The following is a 20,311-nucleotide window of genomic DNA, read 5'->3' as shown; positions in this document are numbered from 1 at the left end:
GAAGTATTCCAGGTGTCTTGTGGCATGAGAATGGAATTTCTTCGCTTCTCACAGATATTTGTCAGCCAACTTCCACCAGGTGGTTTCCTGAGATTTCTGTAGCCAAAGCAACCAGCTCATCATGCCCCCCACTCACTTGCTCTGTGCTTCTTTTATGCTTTTCTTTTGCTTGAAGCTTGTGAATTTCTAATTAAAATACTTTCCATAAGTTAACTGTCAAAGCAATGATGTTATAGCCAGATCACATTTCTAAAACAATGAAGATGCTATATGATGAGCCCAGGAAGATTGAGCAGTGTGGGGCCATTAAAGCTTTGTGAGTGTTTACTATTACATCTCTTATTTTATTTTATTTTAAACAGACTCTTGCTCTGTTGCCCAGGCTGGAGTGCAGTGGTAAGATCATGGCTCACTGCAATCTCCACCTCCTGGGTTTAAGTGATCCTCCCACATTAGCCTCCAGAATAGCCGGAACTACAGGCGCACACCACTGCGCCCAGCTAATTGTATTTTTTGTACAGACAGGGTTTTGTCCTGTTGCCCAGGCTGGTTTCAATCTCCTGAGCTCAGGTGATTCACCCTTTTTGGCCTCCCAAAGTGCTGGGATTGCAGGTGTGAGCCACCTCGCCCGGCTGTATTAGACACTTTAAAGAGCAGAAATCTCCTTATAGTTAAAGGAACATTGACTGAGCACTTGTTGTGGGCCAGGACCATGCGTGAATACAAAACATGACATGGAGTAGGGAGAGCTGCTTGGCATGGGCTGCATAAAGCAATGAAGAACCAGAGGCAGCACCTCAGGAGAGGATGGGGTAGGGGGTTGATTCTCCTATGTGAGGAAAGGCAAATCATAGGAGGTTATGCTGATGCAGGGTTTTGGATCTGATTTTTTAGATTTTGATTTTTGAATTTCTGTAAGAGTCCAAATTCTTGCGATTGCTCCTGTCCCTGAGGCTCAAAACCTCGGCATTTTCCTCCATCACATTTCCTATCACAAATAGGACCCGTTGGTTCTGTCCTCTTTTCAAGATCTCTTACATTTGACTCTTCATTTCCATTCTCACTACTACCACCCTGGCTCAGGTGATCACCCGCTGCTTGGATTACTGCAATTGTCTCACCGGCTGCAGTCTTTCCTTTCTCTACCAGTGTCTCCCAAAGGGTATTGCTGCAATTTGGGCTGGGCTAGTTCTTTGTTTTCCAGAACTCTTGCACAGGGCAGGGTGTCTCACATCCATGACCTCCACCCTGCATGAACATCAGTAGTGTCTCCACAGTCACTGGGACAAACAAAAATGCCAAACACAATTCCAAAGGCCCTGGGGAATGATAGTTGCCTGAGTCTACACACACCACCATATTGGTATTTCCAAAGTACAGCGTCCATACTCACTTCTCCCCATTTAAAAATCTTCAATGGATTTCCACGGACAGTGAGAGGAAGTCTAAAATCTTAACTTCCCAGTTTTACTTCTCATTTCGGCTTTACTCAGATCTTGTGTTCAAGTCAGGTTGGACTCCATGCTAATTCTCAAATGCTCTCCGTACCTCTTTCCTGTAGGCCAGACCCTGCATTTAAATGGCTCTTTTCTTCATTTCTCTGACTCAACATTCCATAAGCCATCTCAGATGTAATTGGAATGTTAATTGCATCATGAAAACATTTCCAATTATGCCCTGTTCCCCAGAGATTAGTGATCTTTCCTTTTTCTGAACTCTTGTCTCCTTTGTACCCCATGCCGTGGTAACTGCAGAAGATGCTAGTCATGTCTGTTCACCGCTGTGTTTCCCACCTCGCTTTCCTCAGGGCCTGCCATAAGGTAGCGCTCAATCAATACTTCTTGAAACAAACTGAATTGGAGGCATAATAAATCCTGCCATGCTGTTTTTGTTGTTAATAACTGACTTCTCACCTGCTATAAAATTTTCTGAAAAATGTCATGATAGGTTATAAATATTATAGTTCTGGAGCAGAGTTTTAACACCACATCCACTTACTGAAAGACACGTTTGTTCTTTCACTTTACATCATTAAATTCAGTTTTGTAGATAAGTTCATACATTTTTAACAATGCCTCACATGTTTGATCAATTTTTCCTGCAAATCTAAAACAAGCTAAAAAGAAGAAATGAGCTACTGAGGCATGCGGGTTGGAGATGAAGACATGAACACACATTTCTAATGTGTCCTAGAAGCATGTTTTTGAAATTAAATGGTATTTCCTTTAATGTTTGCCAATATTACTGCAAAAATATAGTCCGTTCGTTTTGGTGCCTCCAGTGATTTCGTATGGGTGCCTGCCTTTATGACGTGGGCTATGCTTCTGTATTTCTCTATGGCACTCCCCTTGGTTTTCACCTGGTCTGGGTGGCTCCTGGTTTTGCACAGGCGCATGACCTGGGCTTTTCATTTGGTCCTACCATGTGGTAGCTCTTGGTCCACTTCTGTCTTCCTGGCTTCTGAGAACTTGCCAGGGCTTTTGCTGAGTGGGTTGTGTTCATTCTGCTCTCATGGCTCTGACTGGGATGAGTTTCATGCTGCTCTATCTCAGTGTTCCGAAGATGATACGTTCCTTGTGTACAAAAGCCTGTCTACTTTCTCTTGTGGCCCTTTACCACCCCTCCAACACCAACAGAGATCCACAAATGTTGTGTTGTGAATGATCTAAGCCACCCTCCCGCTCCATCTAGGCACTGGCATGTTTCCTCTGTCAACAATTTGTGAAGCTGATGTGTGTGATGATTAGGGTTTGGACAGATTTTTTTTCTGCCTCTGTATGAGGGCATATATCAACCTACACAAGAGAAATATGCAAACTATATGATGTAAAATTGAATAGATTTAAAAAATATCTTTGTGACAAATGTAAATGTTACCATTCTAGTAGGACTAATACGATCTTTCGATGTTAACATGAAAACGGGTTTATAAAAGCAGCAATCTATAGAAATCATAATTGATCTCCTGGGTTAATCAGCACTCTTTTGGCCAGAGAGAGGCACTTAATATATAGTACATGCTAAGTACAGTGATTTATAATTTCCAACTTGTGAATTGGAAAGGTACTGAAGATAGTGTTCATTTTTCAGTTAGCATTTTGGGTAGTTGGACAAAGACAACAGCCATTACAAGCTAGAGCATGATGGAATAAAATCCATTTATTGGGAAAATAATTTTGGCAATATAAGTATAATTAAATTAAATCTGATATTTTCTGTGATCTTTTAAAAGTCTAACAGTTCAATTTTAAAAGGAAAACCTCCAACTTGAATTATTTAGCTGTAAGTATTTTTGGAAATAATTTTTACAAAATAGCACCCAGTATTTGTTTATAAAGAAGTTGCCTGCTCGATGATCAGTGGTGTTGACAGAAACTGGAGACATGAGGACTAAATACTTATTTTTTTCCAAGCACAACTTGTGCTTTTAAAGAGACCTGGGGGATTTGAAAAGCAAAGAACACTTAATTTAACATTCGGTTAAAATTTTTTTTGACTGATTTCTTTAGTAATTACCTCAGATCAATATAACTAACACTTCGACTATGCTTACTATGAGACAGGCATAATTCTAAGTGATTTATGTCTTTTAACTTATTCAATCCTCAGAAAAGCCCTATGAGATAAGTACTATTTTTATTCCCACTTTATAGATGAGGAAACAGGCACGGAGAGGTTAAGTTGCTTGCCTGAAGTTACCAGATGCATGGCAAAATCAGCTTCAGACCAGGCCACTGAGCTTAGCGTTCATGTCTTCAGATCCACCCTTGCATGCCTTAGTAGCTCAAATCATAGCTCCACAGGATGTTTTTCGGTTGAAGTTTGCTTGCTGAATGCTGATGTTACAAGACATATTGAGCAATTATTTAAAATGTATGGAACTTTGGTGGTGGGCATTTAACAAAAGTCTGAGTAAAGCTGGTAAAGGCAAACAAATATAACATAAACGCATACAGATTCCTGGATCTTACGCCAGACCTGCAGACTTACAATCAGAGGGCAAGGGGCTAAATAAAGATAGGGAATGGGGAGATGGTGCTGGGGGGAGGATATCTAGTGCAATGTATTTCTAAAGAACTCAGGGGATTCCTTTCTCTACCAGTGTCTCCCAGAAGGGTATTGCTGCAATTTGGGCTGGGCTAGTTCTTTGTTTTCCAGAACTCTTGCACATGGCAGGGTGTCTCACATCTATGACCTCCATCCTGCATGAACATCAGTAGTCTCTCCACAGTCACTGGGACTGCACCATGGGAATGCATCACTGGGAATGCATCATGCATAGCTGAGAGTCAGTGATAGAAGGTCGGCATCTTTTTGAAAGCCCAGATTGGCTCCTTCTTCTTCTTTGTTTTTGTTTGTTAGAGACAGAGTCACACTCTGTTGCCCAGGCTGGAGTGCAATGGCAATCTCAGGTCACTGCAATCTCCACCTCCTGGTTTCAAGAAATCCTCCCGCCTCAGCCTCCCGAGTAGCTGGGATTACAGGTGCCCACCATGATACCCGGCTAATTTTTGTAGAGACGGGGTTTGATCATGTTGGCCAGGCTGGTCTTGAACTCCTGACCTCAGGTGATCTGCCCACATCAGCCTCTTAAAGTGCTGGGATTGCAGGCATGAGCCCCTGCACCCAGCCCTGATTGGCTTCTTAAAAAGAGATGAGTTGGCAGATGTGTCTGAATTTGTTGGGGAATGTATGTGGCAGCACAGAGCATCCAAGATAAATGTACAGCCTTTGGTTATGGTTCATCGTATTTTTTTTTTTTTTGAGATGGAGTCTAACTTTATTGCCTAGGCTGGAGTGCAGTGGCGCGATCTTGGCTCACTGCAACCTCCACCTCCCAGGTTCAAGTGATTCTCCTGCCTCAGCCTCCTGAGTAGCTGGGATTACAGGTACCTGCCACCATGCCAAGCTAATTTTTGTGTGTTTAGTAGAGACGGGGTTTCACCATGTTGGTCAGGCTGGTCTCGAACTCCTGATCTCAAGTGATCCGCCCGCCTCGGCCTCCCAAAGTGCTGGGATTACAGGTGTGAGCCACCGTGCCCAGCCAATTCATCATTTTTAATGGTAGGATTTTCCCTCTATTCCAGTTTCTTCTGATTCTTTTATTATAAATTGGAACTCTTGTTGTCATGGGGTTTATAAATATTAGCAACTGGGAAGAATGGCCTTTTCCTACCACCCTCTTTGCCCATATCTGAGAATACAGTTATCACCATGGCTGTTGAAGACTAAGAGTTTTAGCATTTATTTAGCACACTTGTCGTTACCAGTGCCATGGGTAACCCATTTACACCTGAGGTTGCAACTTTTTGAATTTTTACAATCAGAGCTTGGCGATGACCTTGAGCAGTAGGATATAAATAACTCCCACATGTGTAATTACTCCCTGAGGAATGTGTTTAGTCTGTGTTTTCAGAGATAACTGTTTATATCTTGATTATTTATGTTCATCTTAGCTTAGTAGATGAAACTCCAGAACTTAGAGAAAGAGTATGCATGTTCTTAGAAGACAAAGAAATCACATGAATGGGTATCAGAAAATCTTGCCCTAACACTTTGTTTGTAACTGTTTGGTCACTCTTGGGAAAATAAACATTATCGTTTTTCACAGTAAGGTGATTTCTGTAAAATCACCTGCATTTAGAATGGCCAAGGATGTATAAGATAGAAGTGAAATAAAAATGAGGAACCACATGCTGTCCATTTGTGCAGTAACAGGGGAGTAAATGCTCACAATTTTACTGATTCTTCCCTCTGTGCTACGTATGCTGGGCTCTTATGGGTACACAAGTTCAGCAGAGCAGGCTGTGTATGTGGGTCTCTGAGCTGTTCATTCATATATATTACCAAGGGTCTGCCACTGATTGGAAAGCACTTATAAGCTATAATAAGAACTTAGAAAAGACAGAGAAAATAAGAGTCCAGCAGAGAAAATCTTTGTTTTTCACTGGAAAGATAATTAATCCTCCCCCAAATAAATCAAAGATTATACAGTCTCTTATTTTAATTTAGCCCTTTGGTTTGTGGAAGAGAAAAAAATGTACAATAATCATCTTTATTTTGGATAAGATAGCATAACGGTTCATTTATTTAGAAATGAATACTTGAGAATGTGCCAAGAACTGAGCTTTCCCCTTCTGATATTAACTTTTCCCCACCAATTACTGTTAATTGTTCTGTGAATTAAAGTCACATGAGCCCAGTGATATTTATGATGTCAATCATGATGCACTTGAGAAATTATTTCAAAATGCCAACAGAGCAGATATGATGAAGAAAATCTATCTGGAACTTTGAAGTTGCAAAGATGGGGTAGAACCCAATTTTTATATTTATAGATGGAAAGAGGAATCTATCACAGGGGCTAGTTCTCATCTAGACTCACATTCTCCCAGCATCCACCCTCATGGGGCACTGCCTCTGGCTTGCAAACTGGTCATGAGGTTAAGGACCAATGCATCATCCCAAAGTCATATACCAGACACAGGTTATTTATACAAAGTTGCTGAAAAATGTTTAAGAGCATTTAGTTTAAATCACTTGTAAGTCATATGAAATGACTACCATGAAATTATTGCTAATACTAATTGCTAGATTGTTGTAAATTGGCAAATAGTTCTTAATCCTTTAGAGAAATTCAAAATTCAGAAGGTTTATGGATCTTGACACTTTGTTAAACTTAAATATGAATAAATAGCATGAGTCAGAAGAATCTTATCAGAAGCATTTATAAATAGTAAACATTAATATGGAGTTGTCATTTTACAGAAAAATTAACTTGAAGGACTCCTTTGAGTTTTGTATATACCTTCCAGAAAATGTGATTATTTATCCAATAATGTCAGTGTTCAGCTTAGTTGAACATGCGTTAGAAATAAAATGAGCTAGTCGGGTGCAGTGGCTCATGCGTGTAATCCCAGCACGTTGGGAGACTGAGGTGGGCGGATCAGCTGAGATAAGGAATTCAAGACCAGCCTGGCCAACATGGCAAAACCCCATCTCTACTAAAAATACAAAAATTAATGGGGAGTGGTGGCATGTGCCTGTACTCCCAGCTACTCAGGAGGCTGAGGCAGGAGACTTGCTTGAACCTGGGAGATGGAGGTTGCAGTGAGCCAAGATTGCACCACTGCACTCCAGCCTGGGCACCACTGCACTCCAGCCTGGGCAACACAGCGAGACTCTGTCTCAAACAAATAAACAAACAAAAAATTAAGAAATAAAATGAGCTTTTGTCAGATTGTCAGATTGCATAAAATTGTATGAAGTTCTCAGGGAAAAAAGTTGAAAAGTTCATGTGTTTCTTTTTCTCAATAGATCAAAAAAGTTTAGTGTTTCAAATAAAAATTTGAAAGCTTAGAGTTTCAAATGAAAAATTGAAGTGGGTTCACAAAATAAAATTACTTTTGGTGTATCTTCGTTATAAATTCTACTTTCGGAAGTCTGTTTAATCTTTTAAGATATGTTTAGAACAAAAATGAGTAGAAGAAAAAAAGTTTTACTTCAGAAACTTTACAAATTTTTACCATCTGTGTCTTTTTGAAGCTGCAGTAGTAATTTAAAGGCAAACATATCTATTCTGTGTTTCTTTTTTCACTCTGTTGAGGTTTAAGATCATTTGCCAGATGTTGCTTTGAAATGTTCTGTAGACCTGAAAATGTATTCTGTGTTCTAGGCACTGTGCAGAATTCCAAATTAATATATAGCAATCCCTCAAGAACACATAATCTAAGTGAGGGCTTAAAACATGGGCACAAATAACCATAATACAAGTTAGGATGTGATTTAGATGTTGAAAGCGACTAATTGCCATTTCATATACATGTATCAGCTGTCATTTCTAAACATCTGTAATCACAGTAAAGAGCATTCGAATCATTCAATGCAAGATGAACACAGGATGCTGTAGGCACTATGTATGATGGCCTGTGCCTTCAGCTGAAGGGAAAAAACCTAGGTAGGGTGTTATTTTATTTACATAGTAACTAAGCATTTGAATTTTGGCAAAACATCCAGTTGACAATGTTTGTGTTTTTACAGGGCAGTAGAGGAGAATTAGGACCAGTGGGATCCCCAGGCCTACCAGGTAGACTGGTAAGTAAAAAAGTTTCCTTTATTTGCCTTCTACGAAACACAATACATTTTTGAAAATAAGCAAAAGGAGAAAACAATTTACAATTGAATTACCTGTACTTGCTTTCTCTTGTTATATGAATATGTGGACAATGTAAAGCGGAAATTTCAAATTACAGGTAGGATACCCTTAGAGGGTGTTTTAATCCATGTGGTTTGTAGCATCCATTTTTAAACCTGGAGAGATGTGAAGTGCTACATTTGGCCTCTTGTTGTTCTTGGAATGGCAGAAAACAGAGTGAATGGTGCCTTTTACTTCTTGAGCAGTGCTTGTTTACACAGCGAGAGGAGCAGCTGCGCCATTGCAGGCAGTGGGGGTGGCGGGGGCTTGACTGAAAGAGTCCACTGTTGCCAAGGAGTGCAAGGGGAACTGAGGACCTCAGGGTGGAGTGAAGGCTGGGAGAGCATTGGCCCCTCCCTCTTCTCCTGAGAATATGAAAGAGAGGCAAACCCAAGAAGCAGAGTTCAACCCACTGCAGCACGTTTATTTTAGACACAAGTCAACACACCCAAGGTTGTTTCTGCCTTCCGTGCTTTCAGTGTTGCAGTGACAGTAACACCGGGGACTTTGTGTTTGTTTTCCAGGGTTCTCTGGGTAGCCCCGGCCTCCCTGGCTTGCCTGGGCCCCCTGGACTTCCTGGAATGAAAGGTGACAGGGTAAGAGCTCCAGCACTCCAGAAAGTTCTTTATTTGGAAGAGTGATTTCTACCATGTTGAGAAACAAAGCTTGCTTTTGGCCCCGTGGAGAATTTTCTAGAATTTATCATAAACAGCTATCAAGAAAGGTATTTTAAATTACTCAGAGTTGAGATTAAGAAGCAAAAAGTCTATTAATATAATTTAACAGAAGGAAAAAAAAAGCTGAGAAAAGTAAAAATTTCTGTTGTACACACTTTCTATTTAGCCCTCAATTTACATTTCTGCTAGTCAAATTTTATGAGGATGTGATCAGAGAATGCCCCAAGTTCCAGAGACTCTTGGAAAATTGTGACCTAAGGTGGAAACTTATGTTTTGGTCCTGATTCTTGTTGGGTGGTAAGGAGTGGGAACGTCCTCTCCCATCACATTATCCGTACTTGTGCTTATCCGCCCACTCAATAAGGTTCACTTGAAATTATATAAACAGTTGAAAATACTGAAAAAGTATTATATTTTATTTATTACAGGGTGTAGTCGGTGAACCAGGTCCAAAGGGTGAACAGGTCAGTCCTATTATTTAATTGGTATAAAATGCAATGTTTGATATGCACCATTTCACAAGCAAGGGGGAATGGCTGGTTTATGGGTGTTAATAAAACCATGGAGGCTAACAGTTTTTCTCAATGTGTTCATAGTGAGTGAAACCTGGTGTTGAGTTTGGTCTGCGGCAATTGTTTACTATTTTAACAAGCTGGAGCTAATTATGGCTCTGCCTCCAGGACTGCACACTGTCTTTCCTTTGAGGAGGGTGGCTCTGTCTCTGGCTCACGGAACTGGTTTATTCATGTCTGATGGAGCCTTCCACAACCACATTAGAATGTTTTAGGTTTTTCTTGATCAAGACCTCAGCAAATAAACTGTTTGTATGAATTAGACTCAGTCCTTTCTCTGGGTTCTTCTTCTACTGTGAAAGCCCTATTTCAAGGGCTAATGATAAAATTGTTGAATATGGTCATTTATCCTTCATTCTAGCTGAAACTCAGCCTCACCTTCTGGCTTTCCCCTAGGCTATTTTCTGATTGGGACTAGCCACTGACAGCTAGATTGGAAACCCGCTGAGAGCATTTTGTATTTCTGCATGATTCTGGGAACACTGTGGGCACTTATGAATGCTTATCAATGTTGACTGGTTAAAATTGGGCAATGGGACTAAGAATTTTAAAATGTAACCTTTTATCTTAATTTTTAGGGTGCCTCTGGTGAAGAAGGTGAAACAGGAGAAAGAGGGGAACTTGTAAGATTTTTTTTTCTGGTTAATGATGAAGCCTTACTAATTTTGAACTGTGTTAGAAGTGTGTGTATATATATATAAATTCTTATTTTCTGGACACTGTTACCCTCACTGCCTTCTTTAAAGGTTATGATGTTTCTCCTATCAGTTAACAAAAGTCTCCCAAGACTGCAGCCAAGATCAAGTAAAGCAGAGAGGAAACACTGCCAAATTGATAGATCTGGCTTTAAACTTTTGGAGAATAAAAGTGTTCCCTTACAGATGGTGAATCCTCTGTGGCTTTATGTCTAGACATTCAAGGTGATTCTTACATGACTATAGAAAGTCTATGAATAATAGTGCTCTATCATGAAAACAATATTCAAGTTTTATTATAGTTAGAAAGCTGTGACTCACAAATCTGACCAAGGGTAATCTCTTTAGTCTAAAACCCTCCAAAGAAGTGACCTCCATCTCCAGAGGAGGCTGCTGCCTAATCTCTAGGAAAGGAATACAAATGAGAACAAGTTCTCTCCACTGCTGGAGCTGCTTGGTTTGCAGGCTCATCATTATGGTTTTGACACAGACTAATGTGACTTAATGTAGAAGCTTATGTTTTGGTCTTTTGGGGTAGTGTAATAGATTTTACAGAAAACAGTTTCAGAGACCTTGTAGGGCAGGGAAAAAATTCTAGTAATGTTGTTTTATTCTTATTTTCAGGATTTAGAGCTAATATAAATGTAACATCTAAATTAGTCAAAGCTTCCCAACTATTAAGTAAATTCATAAGAGGATTATTCCAGTTTCATCTTCTGTTAAAATTGTTCATTTTATAGGGTCACGTGATGTTTTAAATCATTGTTTTGTAGTGGAGGTAAGCTGATATGCCAACACGAGCTGAATTTATCTCTAGCATTAGTGGTAGGAAATTTTCAAGGTTTTTTTTTAAAAGCATAAAATCATGCATATTTGGTTTAGTAGACTTTTGGGGATGACTTTTAAATATTGTTTGAATTACAAAAATGAAGTTGTCAGGTCCAAATGTCTGTTGTGTTTGATAAGAGAATGCTATTTTAATATCTTTTGCCTTCCATATTTTTAATTCTCGACACCTAGCATTTGAGATCTGGATGAAACCCTGGAAAGCTCTGATTCAACCCTTTTATTTAACAGATAAATTAGCCAAAGGCTGGGAGGCTACATAGCTTACATAGCTTACAGAGGGACACAGAGTTAAGCAGTAGAGCTGAGATTAGAATCCAAAATTGGAGTCTAATTTTTTTTTGCAGTGCCAGAGTTAATCTGTTCATGGTTTTCTATATTTTAGTAGCACAGTAACTTTTAAAGTTTTTTCAGGAAATTATCAAATGCGAACACGTTGTTCTAACATAAATTTCTTTTATTGATTTAGGGAGATATAGGATTACCTGGCCCAAAGGGATCTGTAAGTATGGTGAACAGTAATAGTATAAAAAATTAAAACTATTAATAAAGCTGTAGAATATATAATGCTCAGCTTTATGAAATCATTACATAACATTCAATTCATTTTTTTTTTTTTTTGAGACGGAGTCTCGCTCTGTCGCCCAGGCTGGAGTGCAATGGTGTGATCTAGGCTCACTGCAACCTCCACCTCCCAGGTTCAAGCGATTCTCCTGCCTTAGCCTCCCAAGTAGCTGGGATTACAGGCATGCACCACCATGCCTGGCTAATTTTTGTATTTTTAGTAGAGATGGGGTTTCACCATGTTGGTCAGACTGGTCTTGAATTCCTTACCTCAGGTGATCCGCCCACCTCAACCTCCCAAAGTGCTGGGATTACAGGTGTGAGCCACCGCATCCAGCCAACATTCAACTCTTAAAGGACTTACTTTCATGGAAATAAATGTCTAAATTTGTACCTTAAGTAATGGATTAATCCAATAGAAAAATACCTCACAACTGTGTAAATGGATTTACCTTTTGAACTAACTACTCGAAAGGAAGTGTTTTTTTTTTTTTTTCCATATTGTAAATGACTCAATAAGTGTTACACAGTAATACTCTAATGTCCTCTCCAAATGAGTCATTTTTAAAGAACTGACTTGTGCTTTTTGGTGTCAACAGTATAACTAAATTTCATTGGCAGTTATACCATTGAAAAATATTTCAGTAATTGTCTTAATCTCTGATGTGTTCTAGATGGGGAAGTAAGATAGAGGAATAATGCATAAGAAAATATAATAGAGAATTATTAGAAGTAGAAAATGATCTTGTTCATTTTTGTCATTTTATAGAAACTAAACTGGTGTCCTTAGAGATTAGATGTATTCAGAATTATAGAATCACTTAGTAGGAAACCTGAGATGACTTACTAATTGGAAATGAATTCACATCTAAAACAATTAGGAATTTAAGAAAGTATGAGGAGAAAAGATGAAGCTCAGATCTCAATCTCAAATGCCACTACCGCCAGCTTCCATCAGTTTCCAAGTCCTTCCTGTTTCTGGAATCTCCTCAACCCTTCTCTGTCCCTGTCCAACATATTATCCTCATGGCAGCCAATGTCATCTAGATTTTTAAAAAAGATAAAACCTCATCTCCTACATACCTAGAACTTCATCCATTTACAGTTCTTTTTACATGCTGTTTAACACCTTGTTCTGGTCTCCTCTTCCTCTTAGCTACCTCCTACTTAAGCATTTAGATCTATCCTCAGCTTCACTTTCTCCAGGAGGACCCAATCAGACTTGGCCACAATGCCTAGCCTTGGGCTGTTTGCAAACCGCAGAGATGAATATTATTACTTTGTATTAACTTACCTGCCTTTAAAAACCATGTCTCAAGTTTCAAGTAACGTTTTTATGCCTAAGAATTTTTAATAGAAATGGTCGAAGGTTGAGAAAAATTTAGAGTAAACCTTGATTGAGTTTGGTAACAGAAATCCTACTTCACTATCTAGAAATAGTAATGTTCAATAGAAAGAATTCAAGCTATAACAAAAGAAAAGTTAATGAACCGTGCAGTGACAAGAATAAATTAATTGCATTCAAATTTGCATATAATATTAGGAATTAGCCCTTGATTCATCTCCTTCCCCACCTGTGTCTTACCTGACACTGCCCAGGTAATATGAGTGAAATTGAAGTCTACCGTCCCAGAAGCAGGGGAAATTGTTACTAACACAAAGACTTTCACTTTCTTCATTGATTTCAGCATAGACAAAGTTGTGAAGTAGGCGATGTCTGTAACCTGATTTCTGGTTCAGTATACCACTCCTCAGTTGAGGAATTCTTTCCCAAAGACCCAGGGTCCTGGCCATATTGGCCCTTAATCTCTTCATTAGGAAGTTCCCATCTCTTATTGTAGCAGTATTTCAGTCACTACCACCAGGATTATACACTCCGTCGTGGTCTCCTTTGTTTTCTGTCAGTTCTTCAGTATATTTCTGAGTTCATTTTTGTCGTCTCTTCCGGGTTCTTTTAGAAGTTGTTGGCCACGCACGGTGGCTCATGCCTGTAATCCCAGCATTTTGGGAGGCCGAGATGGGTGGATCATCCAAGGTCAGGAGTTTGAGACCAGCCTGGCCAATATGGAGAAACCTCATCTCTACTAAAAATACAAAAAATTAGCCAAGTGTGGTGGCACACACCTGTAATCCTAGCTACTCGGGAGGCTGAGGCAGGAGAATCGCTTGAACCTAGGAGGTGGAGGTTGCAGTGAGCCGAGATCGCGCTATTGCACTCCAGCCTGGGCAACAAGAGCAAAATTCCGTCTCAAAAAAAAAAAAAAAAAAAAAAAGAGGTTGTTATAGTTTTGCACCCTAGGCACCTGACAATGTTGCAGCCTTCTATATAGGATACCTTTTCCTTGTCCTGCTGACAGTCTTTCAGGAAGACTTTTAAACCATAATTTCTTCATAGAAACTACTTTGGCAAGTTGACTTAGATGAATATCAATTTCTTTTCCATAAAGAGAAATTGGAAAAGCACATTTGTTGAGCTTTATTTGGATGTATCTAGTAAAAGCATTGCTTCATCACCTTCTTCAGTTTAAAGTATTTGAAAGAGCCAGGTTTTCTAGATAAATGATGCATATGAAAAAGAAGCAGGATTAAATTGCTTTACAAACATTCATATCTTGAACACTAGCATTCCCTTGTTGCCTCGTGTTCTTTTATCTTCTCATTCTTATTCTGAACAGCAGCAGTACATTAGAGCTATTCTGCCACAAATTCTACCAGAAGAATTTAACAAATTTTTAGTTTAACAAAAAGTGAATTAATTTGGTCTCTTTTAAAACATTTATCTTAGATGATTCTTTTGAATGCTTTTAGTGGTCTGCTTTCAGCTGAAAAAAATATCTAACTTGTATTTGCTTTTATGCTAAGGAAACACATGGTTTACTTTTAACTTCTTTAATATTTAGATTTTTTAACTTCCTTGATACTTAGATAAGTTGTAACTTTCTTTAGTCAAGATTTTTTTTTTTTTTTTGAGACGGAGTCTTGCTCTGTCACCCAGGCTGGAGTGCAGTGGCATGATCTGGGCTCACTACAAACTCGCCTCCCAGGTTCACATCATTCTCCTGCCTCAGCCTCCCGAGTAGCTGGGACTACAGGCACCCACCACTACGCCCTGCTAATTTTTTGTATTTTTAGTAGAGACGGGGTTTCACCACTTTAGCCAGGATGGTCTCGATCTCCTGACCTCATGATCTGCCCGTCTCGGCATCCCAAAGTGCTGGGATTACAGGTGTGAGCCACCGGGCTCGGCCTGGTTAAATATTTTAAATGCAGCATTTTAAATGCGGTATTTTAAATGCATTGATTTAATTTAGTAATTCCTGGATATACATGGCATCTTCATATTCTCTAAAAACAGTTAAAAGGGCTAAATAACTTATGTTCTTGGAAATATCTTTATTTTATGCTTGCTGCATTAGTGATACGCAAAGTAACATATTTTGTAGGAATGCAGGGGCTTTTGTGTAGCCAGAAAATGTTAACAAGCTTATTGAAAACTAAGTTACTCTTAGAGAGTGACTTAAAGTATGAAGTGACTTAAAGTATGTAGTTTTTTAAAAAAAGTAGTATTCCAATAAACATTTTGCAAGAATAACTATCCCCAAAAGAAAGATGATGATGATGATGATGATGATGATTTTGAGACAGAGTCTCACTAGGTCGCCCGGGCTGGAGTGCAGTGTCACAATCTCTGCTCCCTGCAACCTCCATCTCCTGGGTTGAAGCGATTCTCCTGCCTCAGCTTCCCAAGTAGGTGGGACAACAGGTGTGCACCACCATGCCCAGCTAATTTTTGTATTTTTAGTAGAGATGGGGTTTCATCATATTGGCTTGCCTGGTTTCAAACTCCTGACCTCGTGATCTGCCCACGTCGGCCTGCCGCAAGTGCTGGGATTATAAGTGTAAGCCACCGCACCCAGCCAAAAGAAAGATATATTGAAAGTTAACTTGAACTAGATTTCTAAAGATGTGTAAGTTGTGTGGCATTATGTGTCTTCACCTTGCGGTGAAGGTTTTGTAACCTCTGAAAGAACACCTTTTAGGATGCAGAATGCAGGAAGCCCCAAATTTCATGTAAGTGTTTGTATGAGTATGAAGCAGGCACATTCTTTATGCTTAGCCCTGGTTTGATAGTGTGCAATTGTGTTTCAGGCAGGTAATCCTGGGGAGCCTGGCTTGAGAGGGCCTGAGGGAAGTCGGGGGCTTCCTGGAGTGGAAGGACCAAGAGGACCACCTGGACCCCGGGGCGTGCAGGGAGAACAGGGTGCCACCGGCCTGCCTGGTGTCCAGGGCCCTCCGGTGAGTGGTGGGCAGCTTCTGTGGTTTCCCTTTGGAGGCTCCATCCCACTGCAGCAGGGCTGTTCTAGGCATCAGCTTCTCAGCAAGTTCTCTTGTAAATCCAGCCACCTGGCTCCTTGCAGAGTCTGTCAGTTTACAGCTTAACAATGTTCTCTTTATGATTTCGTGCATAATCTGCCTTTTTTTCTTTTCTGTCACAGGGTAGAGCACCGACAGATCAGCACATTAAGCAGGTTTGCATGAGAGTCATACAAGGTAAATAAATCACAATGGTTTGACTTTTTCCACCGTCAACTCTTGTTTCTTAAGATTTTATTCTTGTAGATATGCAAGGGTAAACAAGGGTGACTTTTGGTATGCCTTAAATACAGGATATTTAGGGTAATATTAATGCCAATTCTGTTTTATCCAACTATTGGCATCCACAATAGTATATAGTCCATAGCCTCAATGTAAAATATTACCCTTCTGGTTATCCTGCCCTTTTTTTTTTTGCCATGGGGGTTAATTTATAACAAAGTGCACACACACGCATACACACACACGCTTTTTTCCTTTGGAACACAAATTCTTAGTTGTCTCTCCCTTCCTTAAGACCCTACCACTTAGTGTGTACCTAGCACTGACCTAGGCTTTCTCTACATTTTGTGAGAAGTACATGACAGACTCCATGCCCATAAGAAGCATAAGGACATTATCTCCATTCATGTACACATATGTAAAAAAAAAATCAATAACCAGCATTTACCAAAATTATGACACATTTTCATACTTGTTAACCCTTGTCAAAATGTATCTGTAGCTATGGCAATTGTTATTTGTTTCAGAATTGGTCTAGTTACAAAAACACACAGAAAATGAAGATGTGCAAAAGCACCCTATCGCTGAGGAGTTCTGTCACATTGAAGCCTACAGTTCGTGATAGTACTCTGGTGTAGCTAACTTTGTCATGAAGAGATACTCTTCTGTATGCTCACTAGACAGTCTAGTTTGTCTAGGAGACTTGAGAAGTTTTCCAGAACCAAATGGGAACGAAACGTTCACTTCTATATTTGAAAAGCAATATAGGTCTCTTCATTGCAGACATTTTGTCCTGAACGTCTATTTTAGTTTTAAACATGACATATCTAAAAAATTATGATTCGATGCGAACTCTTCTTATACAAGCAAATTTAGAATACTCACATTTAAACAATTTAAAAATGTTGGGTAGAAATTTGTTTCCATTTCATTTTCTCCTTTACCCTCTAAGTTTAAAAAACATTACATGAGAATATTTCCCTTAGAATGTTTTCATGGGGAGATTTTCTTGTAGGCCATGGCTTTCGTGGGTGATTCAGAATCTATTTAATGGTTCCTGGAAAAGCCCACACAGTTATTAATTTTTAAGACTAACTCTGACCATTCCCAAGAAACAAGTTATTTTTAATGTTTGCTGTCTATTTCAAGCATGGAAAAAACTTCTAAGAAGGAGGATTTATAAGAAGCTGTGACTCCTGGGGATATTTCAGTTTATATAATATCTTCAAACTAAGAACATGAGGCGAGGTCTCAAATGGTGTCTGAATATTAGTTCTGGACGATGTCTTTGGCTTTTAAAAACTGTCTGGATATCTGCTTCCACCTATGTTAAGAAACTCATTTGTCTTCCCATCCTGGGTTTTCAGATACCCAGCTGGTATTCAGACGACATCCTTCCAGAACACCATTCACCCCAAAGCCTTAGTTGAAGATTTTTGTAAATGCCAGTCCCTGCTACCTCCATTCCTGCACCCTGACTCTGTCTCAGAACAACAGGACCAAATATATCCAGGGAGAGCTGCATCAAACAGCACCAGCAAAGCTTCCTGGCAGAAAGCCCACAGAGAAATTATCCAACTTTATTCATGTCTTACCACCAGTTTTGAAGATCTGGTGACACATTTAGAAAAAAGGCATCTGGAATACTTCTCTTTTCATTAGAATAACTTTTATGTTTCTGGCACTTCTGGGTTGTTTTGTTTATTCTCTTTCAGAGCATTTTGCTGAGATGGCTGCTAGTCTTAAGCGTCCAGACTCGGGTGCCTCTGGGCTCCCTGGAAGACCTGGTCCTCCTGGTCCCCCTGGCCCTCCTGGAGAGAATGGGTTCCCAGGCCAGATGGGAATGCGTGGCCTTCCGGGCATTAAAGGGCCCCCTGGTGCCCTTGGTTTGAGGGGACCTAAAGGTAAGTCATCTTGCCCACATAGAACCAAAGAATACAACCTTTTTCAGATGTATAATCTGTATCAAGCTCAAGGAATTTATGTTTTACCAATTTCTGAATATCCAGTGAGATAAGATGTATTATTCTCTTTTACAACAGGGATGGTGAAGATTCAAAAACTGTTATATATAATATTCTCTTGTCCCTGCTATACCACAACAGTAGACCAAATACTGGAATTAAAGTCCTGTGTCTTTTAGTACTGATCTTTTTCGATTACACTCTACCTCAATCATGGTTCAAAACAAAGATTATGGGATCTGGTAAACGATCATTCAGCTTTTTTTTTTTTTTTTTTTTTTTAAGACCCTGAAGTCATTGTCGAGCTCCTCTAACATGGCAACCATCCTTAGGATGTTTGTATTTGTTATTTAAACTAACAAAATGTGTTAATAGGACATAAGAAAAACATGAATTGGAGCTTCCTCTTTTAAAATATCACATTGGATATTTAGTTTTGATGGGATTTTTTTCAGCTCTGAAATACAATCTAAGGTAATTTCTTCTTTAGTACGTAAGATAGTTTGTTCCTTCCATTTTTATTGAAAGCAAGTTAAGCCCTTGCATCCAGTATTTTGCAGAAGAACGGGGCTATGAGTATGTTAGGTACTCAGCAGGACTGGTGGAAGAACTGGCTGCCTCATTTGGAGTCTCCTAGTTGAGGGGAGTAAGTACATCAGCTTGGAGTGTATATGCCCTAGATAATTTACAGAGAGGACTAAATAAAGTGAGTAGTTTCTATGTCATGATGAGTGACTGACATCTTTCTGGGGAACTTCAGAAAGACATGGCATCAGAAACAAGAGAGGGATTTTTGTTTTCTTTTTTTAAGTACTGCGGTGCTCCAATTAGGGATAAATATTATGGTATGAATGGTCAGAGGGCAAGCAAGCTGCCTTTTTGGATCTATAAATGAATTGCTGATGCAGTTGGCTAACTAGACCTTCAGCTGGAACAATTTATTTAATTACATTTTTTTTTGGTGTGTTCAGAGCTTCATGTTAAAAAAAAATGGGGTCTAACTGAGACCTCTTATAAGGCTGACATGATTTCAAAGCTTTGGGAGGCTAGACAAAAATCAAATAGAGTGCAGACTGAGGGTAGAGTTTTTCTTAAAGAGAACTGAGCACTTTCTTTGAAAGAGTCATGTACCTATTCATGTTTGTCCTGCTTTACTAGTTCAGGAGCTCATGCCTTAGGTGCTCTCTCTATGGTTAGTCTCAATTCACTCTGTAAATAATTTCTAAGAAACGCTACAGCCTTAGGTAGATTGTTGACTTTGTTGGATCTGTTGTGCTGAAGTGGCTGGATCATGATGACTCAGCCTTTCCTGAGTTCACTTTAGGGTAGTGGTTCTGAAAGAGCTGTCCCCGGAGCAGTGGTGTCACCAGGGACCTTGTTAGGAATGCAGATTCTCTGGTCCATGCTGGGTCCACTGAATCAGAAACTCTGGGCTTGAGGTCTAGCTGTCTAGTTTAACAGGCCCTCCTGGGGGTTCTGCGGCACCTGGTGTGGAGCAATTGCCCATTTTCCTACTGAAAGGGAATGCGTTATAGGGCCTACAGACATCACAGCCCTATTTTCTTTGGTTAACAGGAAGTCTCCTTGGGGCAGAGCTTAACTGTGTTTGAGCCAGTCACAGAACTCTTCTTTAAAAAAGGAAAATGCCAATGTCACTAGCTAAGCTAGGACAGTCTAAAGCTGCCTTTGTCAGCCTTGCCTACACACTGGAATTGCCTGAGGAGCTTAAAACCACTGATGTCTGGATCCCGTTCCCAGAGATTCTGATTTTGTTGGCCTGGGCATTGGGATTTGAAAATATTCTCCAGGTGATTTGACTGTGCAGCCAGGGTTGAGAACTACTGGAAACAATGGTGAATTGTTTGGGGAAGATTTAGCAACAGTGACTTCTGGCTAGGTTGGGTTGGGTTGGCTCTAGCAGATGAACCTCAGTTTGAAAGAAAGAAAACTAAATTTCTATATTTGGAACCTGGAAAATGTCTCTAGCACTAAGTTCATTCGTCAAGCATAGCTTGATCATATGAGGTATTTCCGCTTAATTTTTCTTCAGTATTCATGGCATAATCTATAACATGAAGTGATATAATTCTTTTCTCTTTTCCAAAGGATTTTTTTTCTCCCTACCCTCCTCCATCCCTTTCTCGTTATCAGATTCCTTTAAAGCAGTGTCTTCTCTCAGTTTAACTTTGGAGAATTTGGGGTG

The 20,311-nt window shown here is 39.6% G+C and overlaps 1 protein-coding gene across 2 annotated transcripts in view; it reads left to right on the top strand.

The window, feature by feature from the left end:
* COL9A1 (collagen type IX alpha 1 chain) overlaps positions 1 to 20,311 on the top strand; it is a 99,762-nt gene that overhangs the window by 65,147 nt on the left and 14,304 nt on the right. For both annotated transcript variants that reach the window (XM_003897790.5, XM_003897791.4), the window contains 8 exons: positions 8,041 to 8,094; positions 8,719 to 8,790; positions 9,300 to 9,335; positions 10,022 to 10,066; positions 11,454 to 11,486; positions 15,698 to 15,844; positions 16,045 to 16,099; positions 17,860 to 18,048. In XM_003897790.5, the coding sequence (XP_003897839.2) occupies positions 8,041 to 8,094; positions 8,719 to 8,790; positions 9,300 to 9,335; positions 10,022 to 10,066; positions 11,454 to 11,486; positions 15,698 to 15,844; positions 16,045 to 16,099; positions 17,860 to 18,048 (631 nt within the window). The remainder of the gene's footprint in view (positions 1 to 8,040; positions 8,095 to 8,718; positions 8,791 to 9,299; positions 9,336 to 10,021; positions 10,067 to 11,453; positions 11,487 to 15,697; positions 15,845 to 16,044; positions 16,100 to 17,859; positions 18,049 to 20,311) is intronic.

The sequence above is a fragment of the Papio anubis genome, chromosome 6, assembly GCF_008728515.1.
Source record: "Papio anubis isolate 15944 chromosome 6, Panubis1.0, whole genome shotgun sequence".
In the NCBI taxonomy this organism is placed as follows: domain Eukaryota; kingdom Metazoa; phylum Chordata; class Mammalia; order Primates; family Cercopithecidae; genus Papio; species Papio anubis.
Note: the sequence above shows the minus strand (reverse complement) of the source record. Positions and strands in the feature narration are given on the sequence as shown.